The sequence below is a fragment of the Polistes dominula genome, unplaced genomic scaffold, assembly GCF_049000335.1.
Source record: "Polistes dominula isolate Pdom_NZ unplaced genomic scaffold, Pdom_raw_medaka contig_26, whole genome shotgun sequence".
Classification (NCBI taxonomy): domain Eukaryota; kingdom Metazoa; phylum Arthropoda; class Insecta; order Hymenoptera; family Vespidae; genus Polistes; species Polistes dominula.
This window is the reverse complement of record NW_028300939.1, coordinates 3,275,721-3,292,925: the sequence shown is the minus strand read 5'-3', so window position 1 is coordinate 3,292,925 and position 17,205 is coordinate 3,275,721. Positions and strand designations below refer to the sequence as shown.

Here is a 17,205-nt window from a genome sequence, read left to right as displayed (position 1 = left end):
ACCCTATATCTCGTAATTACATTTTTTCAATTAAATTTGAAAACAAAAAATAATTATATTATTATTGTTCTTATTAATATTGAAATTTAATATGGAATCTATTATATTAGCAATCTGATCTTGAATTATTATTAAATTAAAGAATAAGATTTTTTTAATTAATTTCTTTTATTACAAATTTTCCATTGTAAATAATAGAATTGCATAATTTGTTTTATAAAATATGTATATATATTTTTAATATAATTTTATAAAGTATATATATATATATATATACATTTTGAATTTTGCGCCATTTGGTTGCATCTGTACTATATATATACATTTTGAATGTTGCGCCATCTGGTTGCATCTGTACCGACTAAGCACGACTTGCACTTTTTTAACGTATCCCGCCATATTTGCTGGTGTCGTTACTGCATAGTAGTGCGCGATTTATCGTTGTTAAGCATTGTTTTATACGTATAATATCTTCTTTTACTTATTTGTGAATTATTTATCACAAAATGTCGTTTGGAACAGGATTTGGAACCAACACATCAGCACCAGCTTCTTCTTTTAGTTTTGGTTCGACAGCTACTGCAGCTCCCACACCAATTAAGCTAGGTAACTCATGCTGTTTTTTAGGTTATATCATGCTTGCGATATTACATTTAAATTATGTCTATCAAATATCTTTTTACTTTTTTTTTTATCTTCTATTTTATGAAAGATTATTTTATAAATGAAATAATTCTTGAGATGTAGTACGATACGAGTATTTAAATGATACAAAACGTGTCAATTTTTGTAGGTTAAGGTAGTTCGCATTTCTGGCGCGAAATTTTTCTAATTGGTTCGTATTTAGTATAAAACATTGTAAACTTTTTATGATTCAATATATTTCAATAATTTATTATTTTTTCAAATAGCTGCTACTTGTTTTACTAGTTGTGTCGGATATTTTTTCCGTTCTAAGAAGTGGCCGATTTAATCCATTACATTCGGGATCACAATCAAAATCATTTCTTTTACAAAAGTAATTTTTCCTTTTTGTTTTGGAAATAATGCATGCTGTAATGCAACATAGAAATAATAGAACCAAGCATGCAACGGTTAATATTACAAACACAACAGAACGAGTTGTATGTCCAGATACAGTAGAATTGTTTGCTGATATTGTAGTATGAATGATATTAGTTATTGAATGTGATAATACAGTTGTTGGATCTGCAGTTTGTATGTTGGGTTGTGCAGTATCTTCCAAATAATACATTTCATTTGGTATTTTTCCAACTGTTGTTATCATAATTTCTGCTGTAACATCCTAAAATGAATTATAATAAATAATATTATATTATAACAAATATTGAAAAATTGTAATTAAAAATGTTTCTTACTCCAATTGACCGATCTGTAGTACCAGCTTCACCCATAGTTTCAGTAGAAAAGTCAGATGAAGGAGCATTGATTTGTCTTAGAACTAATTGGTTATTAGATGTTACCCTTTTAAAGAAATTAAGTGCCATATCCTTAAATTTAGGATGCTAAAATATAAAGATAACATTTTCATATGAAAATGAAATGATTATGTGAAATTAAATGAAATATTTTCAAATCTTACGTGCAATTGATTTTGTTGACTCATAAAAGACATTGTTTCCTTTTAAATATTTTTATCTGGCCTAAAGAACAAGATAGATCTTCTCACAACTTTGATGCATAAATTATTTGATGTGTATTTTTGACATTTATAATTTTCTGCAATTTTTCATTATATATTTCTCTATATACATATAAAAATAATAATATAAATAAATGACATTGATTATCATTAATGAGAATCTAAACTTTTTTGTTGGATGTATGCCTTATTGACATCGTATAAACAAAAGTTAGTGAAATCTAAAAAAAAAAAAAACTAGTCAACTTCACATTGAATATTCATATTTTTGTCATTTTTTCTTCTTATTCTGAAACTCGATAATTATTACAGATTGATTTCCATTAAGTAATTTGAAATAAATTTTGATAACAGGATTTGGTACTCCAGCTTTTGGATTCAGTACACCAACAACTTCGTCTTCTAATCTTTTTGGTACTCCATCAACTCAAACTACCGGATTTGGAACAGGAACAGGATTTGGAACACCTGCAGCAACAGGTTTTGGTACTGCACCTAGCACCGGATTTGGAACAACTCCAGCATTTGGTACTCCAGCTACCAGTGGTTTTGGTACTGGATCAACTTTTGGTACAACTTCAGCAACAACTACTGGATTTGGAACTCCTTCGACGTTTGGGAGCACCCCTGTTCCTTCAACTGGTTTTGGTGTATTTGGTACAACGACAACTACAACGTCATTAGGATTTGGTGGATTTAGTGGATTTGGGACCACGACTACGACTTCTGCGCCAAGTTTATTTAGTGGTTTTGGTACTGCGAGTACAACACCATCAACAAGTTTTTCCACATCTATTGGTGGTTTTGGTAGCTTCGGTCAGAAACCTACAACAACAACTGCTATAACAGGTTTTGGTACACAAACAACAGGTAGTATTTTTGGCTCTTCTGGTTTTACTGGATTTGGAAGTGGAATACAAACGCAACAACAGCAACAACAACAACAACAACAGCAGCAGCAACAACAAATACAACAGCAACAACAGTCTATTTCTGAAGCACTTTATAACGCCGTGTTTAATTGTCAGCTTTATAATGACGAACGAGATAATACAATTGCTAGATGGAATCTCATTCAAGCATTATGGGGTACTGGAAAGGCTTATTATTCGGTAAATGCACCGCCAATTGATTTGAATCAAGAAAATCCATTGTGCAGGTTTAAGGCCATCGGCTATAGTCGTATTCCTGATGCTGATAATAACGATGGATTGGTTGTCATTTCTTTTGGTAAGAAAGAAAAGATGGTAACTGAAGGCAAACAACAATTAATTGCATTCTTACATGGTATCCTTGGAAATAAACCTAACTTGACAGTGATGATTGATAGTATCAAGTCTACTGGAAAAAATAAATGTCAAGTGTCCATTTTTATTTCTGAGAAAGGAGTAACTGGAAGTTCAAGAAAAATTCCTGCTAATGAATTAGTTGCTTATCTGTCTCAACCAATGCAAAAACAACAACTTATTCAAAATGGTGTAAAGGACGTATTTCCATTTGTTAAATTGGATCCAACTCAATTGAAAGAATATTTAGATAATCCACCTTGTTCGATTGATCCACGATTGTGGAAACAAGCTCAATTGGACAATCCTAATCCAGAGATGTATATTCCTGTACCAATGATAGGCTTTCAGCAAGTGAAATATAGACTGAAATGTCAGAAAGAAGAGACTGCTAGGCATAGAGCTTTTCTAGACATGGCTGCAGAAAGAATTCAAGATTTACAGAGACAGCATACTGCCACTCAAGCAAAATTAAAAGAACATAGGAGAATATTGTTAGAATTACAGCATAGGGTATTACAGGTAGGGTAGAACAATTATTAATTATGATATAAATCAATGTTATTTATTGACAATACAGCTTATTGAATAATTGTACATTATTTTACAGGTGTTGGTACGTCAGGAAATAACTCGCAAAGTTGGTTTGTCGTTACAACCAGAGGAGGAAGCTTTGACGCGTAGATTTGAAACAATGCATTCACAGATAAGTGCACCGACACAATTTAAAGGAAGAATCAGTGAAATGTTATCACAGCTTAGAATGAGACGACATATAGATAGTCAAAATCAAGAAAGGTATACGATGGATCCGATAGCACAAGATGACATCAAAACGGTATGTTTATTAATATTTATTTATGATATTAATTGAACAATTAACCCTCAACACACCAACGTTTAATTATGGTTAATCTACTAGCAACTCCAACTTGTTCTATAATTGGAATAAAGGGAAGAAGGGAGGCACACTAGAAGTGTGTTAAGGGTTAAATTTGTTCAAGTTGATCTAATTAACATTATTGATTTGTTTATTAAATAATGATTATTTTGATTACAGTATTTAAGTATGGAACAACAGGGAATGGCTCAACTAATTGATACAATAAATGCCGACTTGGTGAGTCTAAAAATTATTAAGGATGGTATGTCGGATCTTTTAATAAGTCACAGTATACCTTGAAAGACATTCTGATGAAAACTGTGAAATAATGAGCGTTTGCGTTCACTGGACAGATTGTGATATGTTGATCACATCGGATAACATATCGACACAGTGTTGTTATACAAATTATTGCGATTCGATCGAAGTTTGCTGCCAAATAACTTTATTCAACACATTTGTTAACAACTTGTGCCATATGTGTTATCATTACATAAGTCCCCTGTCTATTATTAAAAATGAGTAATGTGCAGCAAAAACAAAAGAAAAGCTTTCAATTTATGATAGGATGAGTATTCATTTTGTTACTAAATATGATTTATGTGAATTACCTTGTAAGTTGTTCTATCTCTCTCTCTCTCTCTCTCTCTTGCTTGCTTGCATCGTTTTATTTGTTTAATGTCGTGTTTTTTTTTTCATTATCGTTGAAATAAAAATTAATATGATGATGATATTTGTGGAGAAGGAAGAAGAAGAAGAAGAAGAAGAAGAATAAAAATAACAGAGTGTGATGGGTGTTTGTTAAATTTAAAAAAAAAAAAAAACAATAAAAATAATTTTTACATAAATAATATATTTTTATTCAATATCTTTCTTATAGAAGAGTAGAAAAAAAAAATGCGCTTTCCAATATTGGAAAATTACATTCCTTTTGTTTATTAATAATTCGGGTGGATCGCTTGTACGAATTTACGTACGTACATATATAATATTTATATATGTATTTATATATATATGTATATATATATTTTCCATCTATTTACATATATTACATATATATATATAGATATATATGTATGCCTTTTTAAGTATAAAACATAGTAATAATAGTGTATCGATAATTAGAATTAATTTCGAATTATTGTAAAAAAAAAAAAAAAAAAAAAAAAAATCATATTGATTATGTGGTTTATACAGTGAAGAAAATTGTTGATTACTTCATGTTTACATAATTCGCAGAATTATTTGATAATATAAAATCGAATTTGTTTTTTTTTTGGTTAATTTTAAATATTTAACACTCTAGAGTAAAAAACATATTCATAATAGTTATACGTTTAATTTTAAAGACCCATTAAAAGACAACAAATTAAAATGTAAACTTTTTCGTTGAACAAATTTTCTTTTAGATAGATACACCATTATTTGCTAATTGTAAGGTCCAAGGGAAGATCTTCTTCCATTTCAGTAATATTTTCATTTTTAACTCTGAGATCTTGTCCGCAAATATTGGTATTGTCAACCATATTGCTCCATATGTCTTCTAAACCATATTGCAGATCCACCGAACCAAGAAGATGCCGAAAGAGAGGATTTTGCGACTTTAATATAAAATCAGATAGCATTCTAGTTTGTTCCAAAATACTGTTTTTACTATGAACGCAACATTTATGACGACAGCAACACTCTTCTACAATATCTTTATTCGTTTCTTCTTTCGTTAATTTATTCTCGACAACTACTTCCATCTTAACAACGTCTTCGGCTCGCTTTATCACAGAGTTTCTTATAATATCGCAACCGATCACCTTGTTGTTGTTATCTTTTTTACAAGGTGTACTATTAACGATGGAATCAATATTTCTATAATCGACTGTACTTATTTTACTTTGACATTCCATTGGTTCATCTTCCGTTTTAATTGGTGTCGATTGCATTCCAATTCGTGCGGTCATTTTTTCTGGAACGTATCCTGGACTAGTACGAGGAGAAGACATTATCGAGGAACAATCTTTTATAATTGTATTATCAATCCTATTTGAATAAATTGGATTCATTTGGATTCTATCTGGTATTATGTAACTATCGTCGTATAAATTCGAATAAATCTTGACATCTTGTTCATATGAATTTTGTACAATGTTATCATTTTCTTTTCGTTGATCCTGTAAATTGTACATGTTGTTCCATTCGACAAAATTCTTCTGTTCCTCGAAACTATTGCTCGCTTTTGGACTCGAGCAAGAGGTGTTGCTACTTTCGATACTGGAATCCTTTTTATCAGATTCAGAATGAGTTGTACTGTTTTGTTTCTCAGGTGAGGTAGCATCGAATCTCGTTTTATCTTGTAAATGATTATCATCTAAACTCTTATCTTGAACTTTATCATTGTTGTTTACATAATGCCTGTAAGTTTTAACGTGTTTTCTTAAAGACGAAGGATCCGTATACCTTTTTGGGCATCCCGGAACTTTACAACAATATGGTTTATCGACAGCATGAGTTCTGGTATGTTTGAATCTATCTGATGAATTAGAATAGGCCTTGTTGCAACCTTCAACAGGACAGACGTACGGACGTTCACCAGTATGAGATCTAGCATGAATCTTTAGGTTCTCTGCCCTACTGAAACTCTTATCACATTCACAACAATGATGTGGTTTCTCGTTTGTATGCGTACGGACGTGGACCAACATCTTGTACCTATAATCAAGTAAAAAAACTATCAGTTATCTTCCTTATTTATTTATATATTTATATCTGTTGTTAGTTTACATTTCAAAATGAATTTTATTGGGTTGTCCAGGAAAGTTTGTGCCGATTTTGATGGAAGATTGAAATGCATTGTAATTAAGTTTTTTCTTTTTTTTTTTTGGGGGTATATTTGACCATTTTGTTCGACAATTTTTCTCTATCTTTGAAGGTAACTTAAAAATTGTGTTTTTGCAAAACTTTTCAGGTTTTTCGTAAAACAACTTTATATGCCATCTATCGAAAATCAGCACGAACTTTCTGGATAACCTAATATTTACCTGGCATTAAATCCACGTTCACCTCTCACACATCCTTCCCATCCACAATAGAACAATCCTCGAGCACCAGGTGTAGCGTGTAATCTTGCAACATGTCCAGCAAGTTGTTCCAATGATGTGAACCATCGTCCACAGTTTTGCCATCTGTAAGATACAACATTTCATGTTTGTTGTATTCATTAGATTTACTTGCATTAGATTGAACATTTTCTTTCTTAACATTTATCCAATATCTTACGTTTCTATTTGATTTTATTTCAATGAATATGAGTAGTGTTCAATCTATAAGCTTTTATCTAACACGACTTATCAATGAGAGATACAGTCTTGCAAGAATAGAAACAACGCATAAAACTTGGCTTTGAGGAAGCATCAGCCCCAACAGCAGCAACATCAACGATACCGAAGATAGCTTCAAATGATCAAGTGCCATATAAATATAGAATCAAGCTTTGATAGACGATATAAGTATCCTTGTTGTGTATGATTTGCGTCACAACAAATATTCACTGCGAATTGTATGGGACAATTGATATCAATTCTGATCATTTAACGATTGGCGTCATTTGACACCAGTTTATCTGTTGGTCATTTCAAACTTTTTATCTCTTTCTCGCTTGGGGTCCAGTAGATCAAGGTGTATTCAAAGAAATTATTCATTATTATTATTATTATTATTATTATGACGATCTACAGAAGAAGGATTTGATGTTTTTTTGTGTGTGTTACTGTTAATGTGTTGTACAAGAGATTCTTTGAAAGCAGCAGTAAAATGATAAACAATTTTTTCTTTTCTCTCTCTTTCTCTCTCTCTGATAGAAGATATCTTGCGATTTGATCAAAGCGCATCATCTTTGACGCAAATCCATATTTCCTATCTTTGAATTTACAATGGAAGAAAGTGATAATGAAATTCTAAGAGACATTCAAAAGCTTTCATGTATTGGATTGTCCTGAAAATTTGTGCCGATTTTTGACGAAAGATTGAAATGCAACACATTTACGCTTTTTTTTTTTGTTATATGTTTATTATGTAATAAATATAACTATATATATTAATAATTATATAAATATATATTGGGTTGGTAACTAAGTAATTGCCGATTTCAGTTATAGATGTCTCTCATTTCCATTTTTATTTTTGAATTTTTTTATTTTTATTTTTATGTCATCATAACCTATATGATTGGATTGTCCTGAAAATTCGTGCCGATTTTGACGGAAGATTGAAATGCAACCCATTTAAGTTTTTTTTTGTTGGATTTTTGTTTATTATGTAATAATATAACTATATATATTAATAATTATATAAATATATATTGGGTTGGTAACTAAGTAATTGCCGATTTCAGTTGTAGATTTCTCTCATTTCCATTTTTATTTTTGAATTTTTTTATTTTTATTTTTATGTCATCCTAACCTAACTTTACAAGTTCATTGCGTAGATATTTTCTTAAAGTATTATTTTTACTTCAATATTACAAAAAAATCTTTTATTTCATTGGCAACAAATCATCGGCAATTACTTAATTTCCAATCCAATATATAATTATAAAAATAATATAATAATATAATAAAACTTGAAAATTTCGTGCTTCCAAAATTTTTCAGGTTTTTTTTAGCAAAACAACTTTAATGCCATCTATCGAAAATCGACACGAACTTTTCGTACAACCCAATAATACGTTTATCTACAATTTTATTGTTTGGTTGTTGGATTTTACTACGCAAAATCTTCTTACTTGAAGATTATATTCTTATAAGTTTGTTTCTTTTCTTTTTTTTTTTTTTTTTAAAGTGTTTTGTATCTACAAGTGAACAAATTTTCTTCCTCATTCAACGTAGAACAACAAAACGGTTTATTTTTTTCTTTTTTTTTTTTCTTTATTGCTTTTCGAGGTTATGATGTCATCGAACTCAAAACGAGGAAGAGAACATATTTTCAAACAAATCCGTTTTTGAATATACTCAAAAAAAAAAAAAATCTCTGATAATCGTCTAACTTTAAAGATAATAATGAACTAGTTGCAACCGGAATAATGACGCGTTGCAAATGTATATTTTACAGATACACGTGTTGTGTAGTATACATGTGTGCAAGTGTATACGAAAGAGATAAATTAAAGTCGTTTCGAAAGCGAACAAATAAGAAAGAAAGAAAGAAAAAAAAAAAAAAAATAACAGAAAGCCAGACCCAACGATTAGATAGAAAAGTTAAAATACTCTCCTCCTCCTCCTCCCTCCCTCCCCTCCCCCCGACTCCATTTTTCAATAGTACTCAAACTGTTACATATTCTCATACGAGTTAATAAAATAAATGAAATTATTGAAGCTATAATCGAAGAATACAACTTCTATAAAAGATCGCGATTATTTTTTTCCATAATTGGTTCGAAAAGTACAATAAACTCTCTCACTCTGAATGTTTGCAGATAAAATATGAACTCGCAAGTGGTGACGAGTAGTACGTGTGTTAACATATGTCAATTCTTTCTACTATTATTTTTGTCGGGAATATTATTATGTGCGCATAAGCAGAAAACCAGAAGGATAAGAAACGTAAAAAGAAGTTTTTATTTAACGTAAGATTATATGGAAAACGTTTGTTTGCAAAAGTTTTAGATAAAATGTTATTATCAAGAGTATTAAGAAACATATATATTAGAAAAAGAGCTATTATATATTAACACTAGATATATACCGCCATTTTTAGTATTTCTACAACACTAGTCAAAATGACTGGTGTATACAAAAAAAAAAAAAATGCTTTTTGAGACTTCCAGTTTTTATTTGCTCTTAAGAAAATAACAAAAAAAAAAAAAAGTTTAACAGTAATAGACATTTTTAAATTATTTACAGAAATCAAATGTTACATGAAGTTGAATTTTTGAATTAAAATGGCCTGACCTAGTCAAAATGATTGATCTTAATATATCTAGTGTAAATATTTTTATTTCTAATATTATCCAATGTTTCTCGAGAGTCATGTTAATAAATTGCGTTTTATTTTATCCGTACACACACACACACATTATCATCAATTGGCTGTTGAAGAAACAGATTGTTGAACCGTAAATTGTTATCTCTGTAGAATAAGATCAGATAGATAACATAAAATACAGAGGACAAATATAAATCGGCCATTTTATATATTGTTGTAAACAATAATTAATTGGTCTCACCTGCATTTGAGTTGGGCATTTTCCCCTCTTCGAACGGAACCTACTTCGAGACTAGAACTGGAGGCATCGGAATCACTTTGGGCAGGACTCGGTGGTGGACCCCCATTTCCGAGTCCAGCAGCAGCAGCAGCAGCGGCGGCAGCAGCAACAGCAGCAGCAGCAGCAGCAGCAGTTGGAGGAGAGGATATTCCGAGGCCGGGCAATGCGACGACACTCGGAGAATTTGGCAGTTCCTCCTCGGCCGGCATCCTTCGAGGCCAAACCGGAAGGTTTAGCGATCCCTGCAGTTGTTGGTGGAACTGTTGATGATGCTGATGATGATTGTGGTGGTGTTGCTGCTGGCTCAGGCCCCCGTAGTCGTAGTAACTCGAGTTGGAGTAACCGGAAACCGGGTTGTAAAAACCCGGGATCGTTCCTAGCAGGGTGCCAGGATAACGAGCGGCACCGTAGGGACCAACGTGGCTTGGCATTCTGCCCGGAACGTAAACGATCATTTTTTTCTTTTTTACCCTTTACTTCCTTTTAAAGAATAAACCTTAGTCGGATCTACCAAAGACGTGCAGATTTCGGTTTTTAATTGCTGCTTCTTTTATCGAAGATCTTTCTCTTTCGGTATAAACAAAAAATTCAGCAGCTTCTTATTTAATATTCCCTTCCTTCCTTTCTCTCCTTTTTCCTAACTTTTAACTTCGATCCCCTTAAGTGGAAAAAGTGCAACAGAATATTTTTAACTAGATTCTAAAAGATGGTGGTAGAGTATTTGGGAAATATGATCAACAACTCTTGCCCAATGCTTTTCGTTATTTTGAACAATTTAACAGAGGTCGATATATACAGTATATTTATTATTCCTTTTTCCCCTTCAAAAATTTCTTTTTTTACTAACGACAAATTTTTTCTGTCAAAGACAAATCAATCGATCCCATCGAAGGACTATAATTAACAACAACAATAACAATAACAAGACTTTCCAGGTCTTGTTGATTATCGAGAACCCTTGATTTCTGAGCTAACCGTAAAAATACGCAAAGTCGTTGCCGGTATAAAATAAATACACACACGCACTAACTTCTCCACCTCCTCTTTCTCCTCTTTCTCCTCTCGGCCACTCTTTTTCAGCTTTTCACACCCCCCTTTTTTTAGCACTTAGTCCGAGTCCGTATCGTCAGATGTATTTGAACCGGTTCGACTTGAGTATACGGTAGCTCAGGAATTGTTTGCTGTATTCGATCGAGAACATAACGATGCTGGCAATTGACGTTCGATCGGTTAAACTTAGCCGTGGCAACAATCTTGTAAAAATTCACGCCTTGTTATCGTCAACAGGCCAATTTTGTTCAAATCTTTTCAACCGATTGATTCCTTTATCTCTTTTAGATCTGTTAATTCTTTAATAAAAATGAGATTTAATTAAAACCGATTGAAATCGGTGCTAAAACAATGAGACTTTCATCTTATTATTTTGATTATCAATCGGTGACACGTTTAAGGATAATATCAAATTGATATTAAATCAAAACGAGAAGAGAATAGAACTGGGAATTATCCGATTGGACTTTCACGACAATAATTTTGAACACACGACACGTATGAAGAATCTTTGAAAACTGGTCTCATCGGGTAACGATGATGCTTTATATATTAGCTGGCTATCGGTCTTTGATGCTCCCCACTTTTCTGCTTTATTTCCGTCGACGATGATGATGACGACGACGACGACGACGACGAACGATAACAGACTCACTTGAAAAAAGAGAGATAAAGATAACGAGAAGGAGAAGGAGAAGAAGAAAAAGAAGAAGAAGGAGACAGCTGTTAATGTATCATGAACTCATCATAGGCGTTTTTGCTGCTGCTAACATACATGAAACGAGGCAGTGTTACGTGAAGGATAAATGAACGATCCCCTCTTTCATTTATTGGCCAATCCAAAAAACTTGACTCAAGAAACGTTACGATTATTATTAATTGGTATTATGAACTCGAAAGTTCATTGCCACAAATACTAAATCCCGACAGTGTTCCCATCCCATTCGTGGTCTTCGTAGTCCATTTCCTTAAGATCCTGAAATAATATTGTCCTCCCATCTACGTCTCGGTCTACCCAATGGTCTTTTCCCGTTCGATCCACCCCCATGCGCGCCACGTGACACCTGCCCATCTTAATCGACGTGATTTTACGACATTAATGATGTCCGGTTTTGTACAGTCGGTGTACTTACACTTATGGGGTTTTTCCATTCGTCCGTTTCCTCATCGCGTTTTGCATCGAACATTTTACGAAACAACTTTATTTTCGAAAAGTCTCAATTTATTTTGGGCCCGTAACGTAAGTGACACCACGTTTCGCTACCATAAAGGATTACCGGTATGATGATTGTCCTGTATATCCTGATTTTGAAGCACCTAGACAGCAACCACGAGCTGAGTAATTTATTGACATTGGCTAAATTGATTGTTTTCTTAAGTTTTTCGTTTATTTCGTTCGTCTGGTTTATGATCGATCCTAAATATACCTAAAGTTGTTGACCTGTTCAAAAATTTTATCCCGGATGACCAAAGTTCCAATGTTACACACATTCTGAATTCTGAAATGTATCGACACATGAGATTTAACGTGTTAAATCCCTTCTGATTTTCTGTGAGAAGAAAAAACAACGGCAGACGTAATCCTTTCTCGGTTTTATTAGAAATGGAAACATAACCTATTCGCATTAGGTTAGAATCTTCTTCGTTAGTTCATTAACACGTTGAGCGCCACGTCAGTCATCGGTGGCTGACACTGGACTTTCCGTTTAGGCCGCGTCTGTCACAAGTGACTGACACTCAACTATTATTTCAATATAAAGTATCGTTTGTGGCCTGACAGGAATTTATCTAAGAATTCGCGTGGCGCTGAACTTGTTAATAATAATAATAGTTGAAACTATGAACTACTTGAATCTTTCGAGAATCGAGATTAATAAAGATTGCTTATCAGTTAACATGATACAACCGTTCTACCAACGTGACGAAAGTTATTTTTTGAAACTTCGAAGGAAAATGGATCATATCGAAATTTTCGATGAATACGAAAAAACGATGATACGTTTAGTTGTTGATCGTTTGATCCATGATACACTTGGAACCTTGATAGCTTTGATTTTAAAGCAAGAGAAGAAGAGAAAGCTAAAAATTAATTTTTATTAGATATTTTCGTTGTTTGGTAAAAAAAAAAAACTCGTTGATTTATCTATCAGAAAGGTATTTTAAAAGAGAAAAGGAAAAATTGTCAATTTTTTAATTGACAAATAAGTGTGAAAATAATATCAATAGTCTGATCAAATCAATAAAAATTCATAGTATTCAAATAAAATACAATTCAAACTAAACTATACTTGAGTTTATCATTTTAATTATCATCATTTAGTTCAGTGGTTCTCAAAGTGGGCGTTGAAACGATTCAGGAGGCGGTGATGGCCACAGGTGCATTTTGGGAGAGGGAGGGTTTACATTACAGGGTTATTTACAACACAAGTAATATTTATTCTGGAAAGGGTTCGGTAGGACAACAAAGTTTGAGAACCACTGATAACAAAAGAAATCATATTATTTTACATTAATTAAATATTATTATTATTATTATTATTATTATTTGTACAATATAATATAAATAGTAGTCCAGAGAAAAATGGTGGAAGAGAATGTCCTTGAAATTATTCATTTTGTTACTTCGCAAAGTCACACCGAAGTTGTGTCGCGCGTGCAACATTGTTACTTCTCGACTTTGTAAAACTCGATAAACAATAATGATGATGATGATGATGACGGTCTTGTCTATTCGTTATTTCAACATCATGACTGTCGGATCGTTAAATACATATATATTTATACACTATTCGATCATGAATAAGACGACAGTGTTAATTTGTAAGGAGTAAAAGAGAGAGAAGAAGAAGAAGAAGAAGAAGAGAGATAGATATTTGATTGGTTGGTAAACATTGAAAGACGTGTGCATCGTCACGATTATGCGCGCGTCATCACCTATTCAGTTTTCTCTCTCTCTCTCTCTCTCTCTCTGTCTCTGTCTCTGTCTCTAATTATCGATCAAAATAGAATTAAACACTTGTAAAATTTATTCACCAAAGTAACATCGATTTAACCCAGTTAACTATGTTTGACGAGTATACTCGTCATGAAGAAGTGGTAGAATATTGTGTCATAACGAGTATATTCGTCATGTATATGAAGCAATGAGCATTGGTTATTTAAATTTATTCACCAAAGTAGCATCGTTTTAAACCAGTTAACTATGTTTGACGAGTATACTCGTCATGAAGAAGTGGTAGAATATTGTGTCATGACGAGTATATTCGTCATGTATATGAAGCAATGAGCATTGGCTATTTAAATTTATTCACCAAAGTAGCATCGATTTAACCCAGTTAACTATGTTTGACGAGTATACTCGTCATGAAGAAGTGGTAGAATATTGTGTCATAACGAGTATATTCGTCATGTATATGAAGCAATGAGCATTGGTTATTTAAATTTATTCACTAAAGTAGCATCGTTTTAACCCAGTTAACTATGTTTGACGAGTATACTCGTCATGAAGAAGTGGTAGAATATTGTGTCATAACGAGTATATTCGTCATGTATATGAAGCAATGAACATTGGCTATTTAAATTTATTCACCAGAGTGTAGCATCGATTTAACCCAGTTAACTATGTTTGACGAGTATACTCGTCATGAAGAAGTGGTAGAATATTGTGTCATAACGAGTATATTCGTCATGTATATGAAGCAATGAGCATTGGTTATTTAAATTTATTCACCAAAGTAGCATCGTTTTAAACCAGTTAACTATGTTTGACGAGTATACTCGTCATGAAGAAGTGGTAGAATATTGTGTCATAACGAGTATATTCGTCATGTATATGAAGCAATGAGCATTGGTTATTTAAATTTATTCACCAAAGTAGCATCGTTTTAAACCAGTTAACTATGTTTGACGAGTATACTCGTCATGAAGAAGTGGTAGAATATTGTGTCATAACGAGTATATTCGTCATGTATATGAAGCAATGAGCATTGGTTATTTAAATTTATTCACCAAAGTAGCATCGTTTTAAACCAGTTAACTATGTTTGACGAGTATACTCGTCATGAAGAAGTGGTAGAATATTGTGTCATAACGAGTATATTCGTCATGTATATGAAGCAATGAACATTGGCTATTTAAATTTATTCACCAGAGTGTAGCATCGATTTAACCCAGTTAACTATGTTTGACGAGTATACTCGTCATGAAGAATTGGTAGAATAATGTGTCATGACGAGTATATTTGTCATGTATATAAAGCAATGAACATTGGCTATTTAAATTGTAGTTTTTGGAAAAAATGAAGCATATTCTTCAATTTTAAGATGTTTAGAATATTTTGAGGCTAGGCCAGGATAAAATAAATATATAAAAAATATAGAAAATTTGAGATGAACTCATGTGTCCTTGCAAAATTTATAAAATTATAATGCAGCGCTATCTATCGAATACTTACAGAAATCAAAGGACTAAGATAAATAATATAAATAATATATCCCTAAATTGACAATAAAAATATTATAAATCGCTAAATAACCTATTCTATCTTTTAAGTTAGAAAAAATCAAATAAAATAAATCAATTTTTATTTAGATCGGTTGAGTTGTTTCGATGTTTATCGCGGACAAACAATTATAATTAAAAAACATAATATAATGTAATATAGTTTATATCTTTTGTTAATAAAGCAAAATAAAAATACACAAATATTTCGGAGAATTTAAATTAGAAATAAATTAGCGTAATATTGCAAACTTTTTCTTTTATTATTTTACATTAGATTAACATAATTAACTATATTCAATCCAAAAATAGATATTTTTTAACCTTATAACCTAAAAATAAGAAAAAGAAACTACTTCTGCACACATAATTTTTTCTGTAATTTTTTGATTATTCGTCAAAATGAGTTAATACTTTTTTTTAACTAAAATTCGATTTGCTTTTAAACAGAAAGTAGAAAAAGAATTTGGTAACCTTAAAAAATGAAAATTTATAAAATTATAATGCAGCGCTATCTATCGTATACTAACAGAAACAAAAGACTAGCAAAACTTTAAATAAATATTACAATATAAACAAAATAATGCATATAAAGTAAAAAATTCAAATTTTTATTTTGAAGTGGCACTAGTTCATTGAACTCGTATTAACCCTCTGAGTGCTATGGACGTATATATGCGTTTAGTAAAAATTACTAACCTGATCTTTCGAAGTACATACGTGTTTGTTAATATTAATGTAAAATAATTTAATATTTATATTAAAATTAATTAAATTATATTCAAAAACAAAAACATTAATTATTAAATATAATTTATTATTAAAATCCGATTAATAATAAATTATTTTCTTCCTAAAAAACATTTTAGGTAAAAGTATTCAGCACTCAAAGGATTAATACGGGTTATATTACTGTAAAATCAAAAATATAGGATGCCACCATTAAAAAAAAAAAATAAACGAAGCCTTAAAAAACATTAAACAACAAATTATTTTAAACTTATTTTTATTGCAATGTATAGTCAATCAAAAACAGATCAACTTTTGTTTGAAGTATTTTTTCGTCAGATTATCCGAAATACGTGAAAAGAGTTGTATGCGACACGCCAACGACATTTATTCTGTTCTTGACGAATATACACGTCATTGGTCGATTAGTGCAATTCACAGCGATGCGCACTTTTTAAATGGATCGTCATAGTTAAGTGGTTAAATGCGTAAAATATTGAAACGATTGTAAACCCCTTCGTATAATGACGAAGTGAAAAAAGTAAAAAAATATGAGAAAGAAGAAACTTCATGATTTGTTACAAATCATTCCTACGTAAATGCACTTTGCTCGATAGATTATTTCTCGATCGATAAATCGAGCAGATCGAAAGAGAAAAGGAAGTCTCAGGGAAACGTACAATGTATACATATATGATATTTTTCGTAGATAACAACGTATATTTATTTATTTTTTTTTCTTGTGTACGTGCGTATGTTTCTTATTTGTTTTAACGTCTCTCTGTGACATACTTTGCATAAATCGGTACTATGTATTAATTACTATTATAATTGTATCGAT

At 31.6% G+C, this 17,205-nt stretch overlaps 4 protein-coding genes across 4 annotated transcripts in view; 1 reads left to right on the top strand and 3 right to left on the bottom strand.

The window, feature by feature from the left end:
• Positions 1–17,205, bottom strand: part of LOC107071502 (U5 small nuclear ribonucleoprotein 200 kDa helicase-like) — a 74,343-nt gene that overhangs the window by 25,221 nt on the left and 31,917 nt on the right. The window lies entirely within an intron of this gene.
• Positions 376–4,619, top strand: Nup54 (nuclear pore complex protein Nup54). The gene is made up of 4 exons (XM_015330560.2): positions 376–606; positions 2,018–3,471; positions 3,560–3,787; positions 4,010–4,619. Exons 1-4 carry the CDS (start codon positions 507–509, stop codon positions 4,130–4,132), a joined length of 1,905 nt encoding a protein of 634 aa, XP_015186046.1. The 5' UTR covers positions 376–506; the 3' UTR covers positions 4,133–4,619.
• LOC149032891 (uncharacterized) lies at positions 677–2,011 on the bottom strand. The gene is made up of 3 exons (XM_089171464.1): positions 1,604–2,011; positions 1,380–1,526; positions 677–1,306 (listed from the first exon to the last, which is right to left on the bottom strand). Exons 1-3 carry the CDS (start codon positions 1,634–1,636, stop codon positions 896–898), a joined length of 591 nt encoding a protein of 196 aa, XP_089027590.1. The 5' UTR covers positions 1,637–2,011; the 3' UTR covers positions 677–895.
• LOC107071508 (uncharacterized) lies at positions 4,666–11,665 on the bottom strand. The gene is made up of 3 exons (XM_015330550.2): positions 10,047–11,665; positions 6,865–7,008; positions 4,666–6,535 (listed from the first exon to the last, which is right to left on the bottom strand). Exons 1-3 carry the CDS (start codon positions 10,538–10,540, stop codon positions 5,254–5,256), a joined length of 1,920 nt encoding a protein of 639 aa, XP_015186036.1. The 5' UTR covers positions 10,541–11,665; the 3' UTR covers positions 4,666–5,253.